Here is a 10,646-nt window from a genome sequence, read left to right as displayed (position 1 = left end):
GCTTTCCATGCATATTCACAGAACTTTACAGGCTGCAGGTATAGGAAGGACAGTCAATATCAAGGCATGTCGTAAATAAATGAAGCACAGACAAGTACTATGAAAATGGCATGTCTAGAGTGAACTGTTAATTAAACACGACCTTGAGATGAGAAAAATAAGGAAGCAGAAGCAGAAGTAGAAGCAAAATCAGTGTGACTGTCTCACACCAAGCCAACCCATCTTACCCTTGAAAGATGGTATTAATGTAAAAGATCATATATAAAAAAATTGAAACTTAATGCAACATAAAACTATTATACTACTATCTACTGCTACTTGATAATGTCATGGAATATGCAATACCCAAAACTTATGATGACTTATGATGGTAACCAGTAGATGGAAATTATTCTAAGAGAGGGGACCAAGATGCTAACAATAAAACCTCTTACAGGCGCAAACATATTTTGTATTGTTTTTGATAGATTATGTAAATATTATTCTTGAAGATTTTGTAATCTCCTAATTTAGGTTAGAATAGATTAGAATATATTTTGGTGTAATTAGCTCCTTATTCCTAGCCTAACATTACGTTGTACAATTGGTATATTAACCAAGTCAAGCAATGAGAATAATCACGGAAAACAATTCTTTCATGGTATCAAGTCTAGGGTTTCTTTCTTCCTTCTTCTTCCGCTGTGCCCTAGTCTCCTCTTCTTAATCTTTCCGTCATCTTCTACCTCTCTCAAACCGCCATGTCTGACAGTAAGACCTCGTTCCACCCGGCTCTCGCGGTCTCAAATATCAGGAACCACATCTCTATTGTTCTTGAGATGGAGAACGCGCAATACGGAACATGGGCGGAGCTTTTTAAAATTCATGCTCGTTCTCACAAGGTCCTTCATCACATCATCTCTCCACCCAAAGGTAAGGAGAAGCCGGCTCCTGAAACCGATGATGAACTCGAGTTGTGGTCGACCCTTGACGCAACTGTGCTTCAATGGATCTATTCGACTATTTCGAATGACCTTTTGAACACCATTCTTGAACCGGAGGCAACGGCAATGGAGGCTTGGGTTCGTTTACGTGATATATTTCAGGATCATCAAAACTCTCGTGCGGTGACCCTCGAACAAGATTTTACAACAACCCGTTTGGAGGATTTTCCCAACGCTTCGGCGTATTGTCAACGCCTAAAGAGCCTCGCCGATCAACTGAAGAACGTCGGAGCCCCTGTGACAAATAGCCGTCTTGTTCTTCAAATGGTTTCGGGTCTCAGTGAGGCGTACAAAGGGGTGGGGACGCAAATTCGCCATACCAAGCCTCTTCCTCCTTTTCCTGAGGCTCGGTCTTCTCTTCTTTTGGAGGAACGTGAACTGGCTGCAATGGCTTCTCATAGGTCTAACTCGGCTATGGTGGCTGCTTCACACAAGGAGTATGATGATTCTTCCTCCTCTGAGATTTCTGGTCAAAATCGGGGTAAAAACAAGCATCACAAACAGTCCGGTTCCGGTGGTTCTGGTGGCCGGAAAAACAATGGTCGTGGCGGCAAAGGTGGTCGCGGCGGCGGCCGTGGCTTCGGCGGTGGTCAGCAGCAGGCTCCGGCACAGCAGTGGCATGCCCCTGCAATGCCATACGCTGCTCCTTCTCCTTGGGGTTGGATTCCAAATTGGGCTCCTCCCCCATGTCCTTACCCATCTGTCGGTTGGGCTCGCCCATCTTCTGGCCCAATTAGACAGGCTGGAATTCTAGGCTCTCGCCCACAGCAAGCCCATGCAGCAACTGGACCCCCTACTTCGTATGCTCCGACGGATATTGAATCCGCAATGCACACGATGACTTTGAACCCACCCGATCAAAATTGGTACATGGATACCGGTGCTACGTCTCATATGACATCCACGAATGGTAATCTCTCGTCTTATTTTAATTTGAGCAATCATCATAATGGTATTGTTGTTGGTAATGGTCATTCGATTCCAATTCGTGGTTGTGGTCACACTAGATTGTCTCCCCCGAACCCACCTTTATCTTTGAAAAATGTCCTTCATGCTCCTAAACTCATTAAGAATTTAATTTCAGTTCGTAAGTTTACCACTGATAACTCTGTGACTGTTGAATTTGATCCTTATGGGTTTTCTGTGAAGGATTTCCGGACGGGGATGGCACTAATGAGATGTGATAGCCGGGGCGATCTTTATCCAATCACCACCATCAAAAATCCATCCACTACTCCATCAACCTTTGCGGCTTTGTCCTCTCCCCTTTGGCATGATCGTTTGGGTCACCCGGGAGCTTCTATTTTGGATTGTCTTAGGCTCAATAAAAGCATTGAATGTCATAAATCTAGTAGTTCTAGTATTTGTCGTTCTTGCGTTTTTGGTAAACACATTAAGTTGCCTTTTGATTCGTCTATTTCCGAAACTTTGTTGCCCTTTGATATTATTCATAGTGATTTGTGGACCTCTCCCGTTTTAAGTTCAATGGGTCATCGGTATTATGTTCTATTCTTGGATGATTTCTCGAAATTTTTATGGACTTTTCCTTTGGCTAAGAAATCCGATGTGTATGCAAAATTCTCAGCTTTAAAGGTCCATATTCAAACCCAGTTTGAGCGTAATATCAAAAGTGTCCAATGTGATAATGGGCGGGAGTATGATAATGGTCAATTCGGAAAATTTTGTGAGTCTAATGGGATGTCTTTCCGTCTTTCTTGTCCTCATACATCTTCACAAAATGGTAAAGCCGAAAGAAAAATTCGCTCTATCAATAATATTACTAGGACTCTCCTTGCTCATGCATCTCTTCCTGCGTCCCTTTGGCATCACGCATTACAAATGGCAACATATCTTCTTAACATTTTACCGAGCAAACTATTGGGTCATATTTCTCCTCTCCAAGTTCTTTACCAACGGAAACCATCTTATTCTCATCTTCGGGTTTTCGGGTGTTTGTGTTACCCCCTCTTTCCATCTACAACTATTCACAAGTTGCAAGCCCGGTCTACACCTTGTGTCTTTTTGGGGTATCCTTCGAACCATAGAGGCTACAAATGTTATGATTTATCGTCTAACAAAATCATTATTTGTCGTCACGTGATTTTTGATGAGAGTGTTTTTCCATTTTCCAAATTACATACACCACCTTCTCACACATATGATTTTTTGGATGATGGAATTAACCCATATATTGTTCATCATTTGCAATTGGACGTTGCAGCCCAGCCAATACAAGCCCAGCAGGCTTCTCCCTTGCTACAAACTGCCCAGCCACCCTCTCCAACTTCTCCTCCCTTAGCCCAACAGTCATCTGAACCGCACCCCTCCTCACCCACTCAAATGTCTTCCCTGCAGCCCACTTCTACAAATCAGCCCCGAATGGTGACCCGAAGTCAACATGGTATTTTTAAGCCTAAACTTCCGTTTAACTTAAATACCACGGTTACAAAATCCCCTCTACCTCGTAACCCTTTAACCGCCCTTCGTGACCCGAATTGGAAATTGGCTATGGATGATGAATTTGATGCTCTTATTAAAAATAAGACGTGGGAGTTGGTGCCCCGTCCACCTAATGTGAATGTTATTCGTTCTATGTGGATTCTTACTCATAAAGAAAAGTCTAATGGTGATTTTGAGAGGCATAAAGCCCGTCTTGTAGGTGATGGCAAAACTCAACAGGTTGGCATTGATTGTGGTGAGACTTTCAGTCCGGTGGTGAAACCGGCAACGATCCGTACAGTTCTTAGCCTTTCTTTGTCAAAGAATTGGTCCATCCATCAACTAGATGTCAAGAATGCTTTTCTTCACGGTGAGCTCAAGGAAACAGTGTATATGCATCAACCTATGGGTTTCAGGGATCCCACTCATCCAGATTATGTATGTTTGCTCCGTAAGTCCTTATATGGACTTAAGCAGGCCCCGAGGGCATGGTATAAACGTTTTGCAGACTATGTTTCTTCCATTGGTTTTTCGAACAGCAGATCTGACAACTCTTTGTTCATCTACAGAAAGGGGTCCGCTATGGCATACATTTTACTTTATGTTGATGATATTATTCTTACTGCGTCCTCAGATTCTCTCCGTTGCTCCATTATGGCTCTCCTTGCCTCGGAATTTGCTATGAAGGATTTAGGTCCTTTGAATTATTTTCTTGGCATTGCTGTAACTCGCCATAAGGATGGTATGTTTCTTTCACAGCGCAAGTATGCTGAGGAGATCATTGATCGTGCTGGCATGTCTTCTTGTAAGGCTACTTCTACTCCGGTTGATACTAAACCGAAGGTGAGCAGCACTTCGGGTGATCCGTATGATGATCCGACTCACTATCGCAGTCTCGCAGGTGCACTTCAATATCTTACTTTCACGCGGCCGGATATTTCTTATGCTGTTCAACAGGTTTGCTTACACATGCATGCTCCGAGAGACAAATCTATGCATGCTCTTAAGCGCATTATCCGGTACATTCAGGGTACACTTGATTATGGTTTGCATCTCTATCCATCTTCAGTTACTGACCTCCTTTCCTACACTGATGCTGATTGGGGGGGTTGCCCTGACACACGTCGGTCGACGTCTGGTTATTGTGTTTTTCTTGGGGATAACTTGATCTCTTGGTCCTCTAAACGCCAACCTACTCTCTCTCGTTCAAGTGCTGAGGCGGAGTATAGGGGGGTTGCTAATGTTGTCTCCGAGTCATGCTGGATCCGAAATCTTCTTTTGGAATTACATTGTCCTATTCATAAGGCTACACTGGTATATTGTGACAATGTGAGTGCTATTTATCTTTCTGGAAATCCAGTGCAACATCAACGCACCAAGCACATTGAAATGGACATCCACTTTGTTCGTGAGAAGGTTGCGCGAGGACAGGTTCGTGTCCTTCATGTTCCGTCCCGATATCAGATTGCCGATATTTTCACTAAAGGACTTCCACAGGTCTTATTTGAAGATTTTCGGGACAGTCTCAACGTTCGTAAACCTCCCGTTTTGACTGCGGGGGTGTGATAGATTATGTAAATATTATTCTTGAAGATTTTGTAATCTCCTAATTTAGGTTAGAATAGATTAGAATATATTTTGGTGTAATTAGCTCCTTATTCCTAGCCTAACATTACGTTGTACAATTGGTATATTAACCAAGTCAAGCAATGAGAATAATCACGGAAAACAATTCTTTCAGTTTTTGTTGAATTTTTTCTTCAATTTATATGACTGTTTTATTTCTAGAATAAATATGTTATTTGTTAAATGCATTAGTTCCTCTTCAAGTCTTCATCTATTTTTTCCCGTTGTAGAAATTTTTGCTGGTTTAGGACGCAGTCGAGTCAATTTCGGACTACATGATAAAATTTTCTTTTAATTTCTACATGATTTTCCATTGATTATGTTCCTTTGATAAATTGAAAACTATTTTTTTTAATATGAAGTTATACCTTGGGGTGTGGAAGCCGGTAGAAAATAATGCTTGATATCTTTGGCATTATAGGGTTTGTGTAATACCTCATCATCAAGGCCTAGTGAGTGTCTCAACTATATAATAATTTATTTAACGTTACTCTTATCTCTTTTGGAGAATGCGTCTTTAATCTGTACAAGGAACCCTTTTGACTAGAGGTACGTCTGTATTTCTTTGAATACTCGGTTTTGATTCTTGTATCTTCTATTGTATGTTAAAATTAGAATAGGGACCTAGTTGGATTATTCCCTTGACAATCTCCAAACCACAACTATCCCCTTCAAAGGTATCTAATGTGCACTTCCTGTTATCTAATTTGTTTTTGTAGACATCAAAGGAAGATTTTATTGTTATAATAATCACTAACTCCACTATCCCCTTCATAGGTATCCGATTTGTTTTTTTTTTAACAACCTTACTTTACATTAATAAACTCTCAACTAACCCTCCACTAAATCTTATCCTCACACTCATCCCTCAACTAACTCTCCCCCTAATCTCTCTACTAAATAAAACCCTTTCCAAATCCCTTCTCACCTTCTCACGGGAACACAGAGAGACCGGAAAAAAAAGGAAAAAGAAAAAGAAAAAAAAACGAGAACAAGAAAGGAGAAGGACGAGTTTTGGATTCCGGATTCAGAGTCTTTTTCGACAAATCGGCAAGCATCCTTTCCTCGATTATTATTATTATTATTATTATTATTATTATTATTATTATTATTATTATTATTATTTGGATTTTCCTTCATGCAAGCATATTTTGTCTTGCTTTTATTAAATTCGTTCTCATTATTATTATGCAAGCATTTCTTATCTTTTAAACTCTTTTATTTTTCAAAATTGGCAAGTATCTTCTTATTATTTCCCTCTTTCATTATAGTTTATAGAAATATCTCGAGTATATTGTATAGATGTCAAATTCAAATGAGGTCCAAGGCTTAGATAAATACTTGTTTGCTGAATTTGATCCTCTCTTATTTTCAACTAGAGAAATTTTGTAGCCTGTAATGGAGACTTGCGTCATATTCCGACTCCACCAGGAAATCCTTAAGAAAGTTTTTGTTCAAGTACAAAGTGACCAGGTTGCATCTTCCATTTTTAGTCCTCAGTCTAATATATGTTCTGAAGAAATCCTAAGTGGTTTTGTAGATAGCATTTATCCATAGAACATTTTAGAATAAACTGACGTGAAAGGGGCCATTGTTCCAAAGATTATGAATCACAAAACAAGGTTCATGTACTACTAAGTAGTAACTGGAAAACAATCCCCTAGTTAGACCGTACCATTAAATTTTTTTTTATCTAATATGTAAGAACTGACTAATTAGTAGGATTTGAGCACATTGTATGAAGTAACATGTTTCTTTATGTTGTATGATCAAGAAATCGACAGATACCTGGTTGAGTGTTGACCTTTACTTAAGGTTTCCATGTTATTCGTAAATATCAGGCACAAGTAAGAGGTCATATAAAACACAATTAATAGCTTAGCGGCAATTGTGTATAAAAATAGCGTAAATAATTATCGTAAATGTTGTCACAGGTGGAGTACATCAATGGTAGCAATATATATTATAGTTAATATAATATACGCATGTAGGCACTACACAAAGTTTGTAATAACGTTACATGTTAAAGGATATATATAGATATAACAAGTAGCATACATAGGTCACTATATAGTACGTATAGTACATAGTGTATTATATTATATGCAGTCGGGTTGTCATTGATTTAGATACATAGGAGTTCAGTTTACATAGCTAGCACTATGTTATCTCACAGTAACATAAAGTCTACGTATGACTTGTCAAAATTGTGTACAGAAAGTCAAGGTTGTTGTGTGCATCACATATTGTTGTAATAGTCGTAGTGGCTAAATCATGCAAGTAAATGTGGTGGTTTAATATTTAGTTGGATGGTGTGATGTCAGTATGAGTTCTCTCACACAATCAGCACGGTTAATAGGTATCAAAGTAAGATGGCAGATTTGAGAGTTTGTAGCACTGTTTGTGATGTAAGAGTAATGGATTAGCATGACACTCTGTTAAAGAGCACGAACCCACTTCCCTTTCTACCTGCATTCCTTGTGAAGTTTACAAACTAACACTTCTCTATTCAATTGGTGTGGATCTCCTCCTACATTTATCTACTTTGACTATTCCTTCGTTAACTATAGACCAACTATTGGTTTTAAGATCATAAATCTTGATTGATTTCAAAGTTTTCTGCATACCTTCTCACTCTCCACCAGTAACGTAGAGGAAATTATTTATGACACCAGAACCAAACAAATGACGTTTCCCTTGCATATCAGGAGCTTGATGTTATATATTAGTTCGAGTATTATAGAATACAACTCTCCTCAATGAACCTATATGTACTATGTTTGACATGCATGGTTGCGTGGAAATTTGTTGCTTGATCACCTAGTTGTCATTCAATAGGAGAGACTGTGCATGAAGACGACTTCAGTAAAAATATGATTTGTAAGCGTGCTTTCATAGCATGGCTATGCTCTCGATATCGATATCCCGATATGAGGTTTTTCCTTGGCTATTACTATTATAGCATCGACTAGACGATGCACCTCTCTTGATTGGACATGTTCTGGGTCACGGTTATCTTTCATAGTTTTACGAAAGTCGTTCCACGGTAACTCTGTGGTTAGTACACAACATTTCATGCACAGTCATTTAAATTAAACCGACAAATATGGGGTTTATAAAGGGGAATTAGACGGAGAATATAACATGTATATAAACGGGTACATGCGCATTCCTGATATCCTGAGTTATATATACATGGGCCAAAGGGCCAATACTTGACTTGAAGCCGTGTTCCCGGGACGGTTTACGGGAAACCGATTTATATACATGAAAATATTCTTCTCTAATTCAAATAACATGTAAAATAAGAATAATGTACTTATATGCTTTGTGATAGATTTGGCATGCACGCCATGTCCTGGATGAGGTTTTGGTGATGTATATTTGTATTGATTGTTTATAGAATTTTGTGAGTTGTTATTTAGCGATTTACAATTTGAGATATATACACGATGGTTTCTTTGTTTGGATTATTCCCTCGACGTATTCATCTCGTGTTGTGAGTTTCTAAATCTTAACTTCTTTTAGTACAGGGTATAAGATGTGTGCTTGAGGTAGACCATGAATGATCTCTACAATTAGCAATTTCCCTTGTCATCTTTAATTGAGTTTTCATCTTATTTTGATCTATAAGTTTAGCATTTTCTTTTATCTGCTACTTACACTGACACGCGCACCATTTCCTCATTTTACATGCTTGCTAGGAGTTTTCTGACTCCCCTGGGGTTTGCATGCCCCAGACTCGGAAATTGTTCTTTCTTCGCAGGACCAAGAGTACTTTAAGGATTAAGACCAGCGACAGTGATCACATTCTCTTCCTTCACTCTCTCAGCTTCAGTTATTTTGGATTTCTTGTATTCACTTCTAGTACTCCAGACTAAGACGTATTTTCCTCTTTCCTATTTTGAATAGTTGTGGACATGTAAGAGGACTTGTCTTTTTCAGCGATTTCTTTATCTATCTATTTTCCTTGTTATCTTAGTTACATGCTCTATGTAGTAGGTCTTTTAGCAAAATATCTGTATACAAGATGATCCAGAGGCATGAATGTGACCGTATGGTTACATTGCCGGCCGAGTCACGTTCCAAACTATCACGTTTTGGAACCGGGGCGTGACAGAATAGCAAAAATAACCGGTTGGGGATAAACAATTACTTTTTGTGTAGCTTTATGAAACAGGAGGAAATAGTTTCATCTTGTTTCAGTATGTTTTACAGAATTGATCCTATTTCACATCAAATGACACTGAGTTACTGCAATAATATAAAAAATCAATGAAGTAAGCGACGAGATGTAACTTTTTGATCTGTTAAGATTTATCTAGTGCCATATGCTAAAATGAACAGGATGATTGTGGCTCTGGGAGAGCTTCATTTCTTACCTTTTAGATTAATGAACCATTCACTCACCCCCTTCATAGTTAAATGTTTTGTGTGTGTGTGTGTGTATTTTGTGCGCGCGCGTGTGTGTTTTACATATGGGTGATCATGGAAATCATGGAAATAGGCAGGTTCACATCATATCTACGAAGAATAAAACATTCATCGCCTAACATGATAAGCACTACAATGTTGCAAAAACATAACATTACATGCACTTCAAGGTTTTAACTTATAAAGTTTCAGTATGTTCTCAGATTGGATATCAATCAGATCTCTACTTGCCTATGTCGCATCCTTTTCTTGTTGACATTTGATTGTCCGTCATCAAAAAAGGAGAACAACTGCAAGCTACAAATGCTACTGAACCCATCCATGAAATTAATAAATTATTTCTTTTGGTTACTCTGAAATGCCAACACAGAACATATACTAACAAAAAAAAAAGTAGTTATTGGAAATGTTTTTTAACTTAAAGAGTGGCGGTTTTGAGGAGATTTGAGATTTGAAATGGACAGAATCATGGAGATACACTGTCCTCTTCTCTAATATAATATACCCTTGTAGTATGCTGGACAAGATTGCTTGAAGGATCACGAAAAGGTGTTTTGACGAACAAAGATCACGAGATAGATCAAAACGGGAGTCTTCTGGATAAATTTCATTTCTAAAAGTTGATGGATGATACATGGCTAAAAATCAAGTGAACAAAAGATTGGGTTCTCAATTGTCTTTGGAGAGAAAGAGGGTGGAGAGGGGTGGGAATAAAACGGAAGAGATATAAAGCTTGGGAGAAGAATGGAAAGAGTCACGGAAGTATGAAAGAGGAAAATGAACCAAAGCAAGCAGGCGAAAAGAAGGGCTTTCATATATATTGATTTAAGTAACGATTGTGATGCATCGATAGATATAAGGGTCACAAATCATTACGAACTGAAACCACAATCTTTAATGATGTGTCAACAGCAGTATGCATGATATGGAATAGTAAGGTTTCTGGAACAACGGGAGCTCATATGCCATTTGCTTTAAAATTGTTGCAAGATACATAATCACTGATAAAATATGGGGAAACTAAAAAATAATAATGCTAAGAATAAATTCAGAAAAATCAAAAGCAATACATTTAGTATTTAATGACATAAAAACTAAAACCAGCAAATAAGACTACTTTTACACAGTAGTATACTAAAAAAATTCCCCGAACTTTGGGGTGTTTCC

At 38.5% G+C, this 10,646-nt stretch overlaps 1 protein-coding gene across 1 annotated transcript; it reads left to right on the top strand.

Moving 5' to 3' along the window:
- On the top strand, positions 738 to 1,734 carry LOC109835472. Its single transcript, XM_020403450.1, has 2 exons — positions 738 to 1,638; positions 1,718 to 1,734. Exons 1-2 carry the CDS (start codon positions 738 to 740, stop codon positions 1,732 to 1,734), a joined length of 918 nt encoding a protein of 305 aa, XP_020259039.1.

The sequence above is a fragment of the Asparagus officinalis genome, chromosome 3 (genome assembly GCF_001876935.1).
Source record: "Asparagus officinalis chromosome 3, Aspof.V1, whole genome shotgun sequence".
Lineage (NCBI taxonomy): Eukaryota > Viridiplantae > Streptophyta > Magnoliopsida > Asparagales > Asparagaceae > Asparagus > Asparagus officinalis.
The sequence above is the reverse complement of the archived record's forward strand: the minus strand, read 5'-3'. Positions and strand labels throughout refer to the sequence as shown.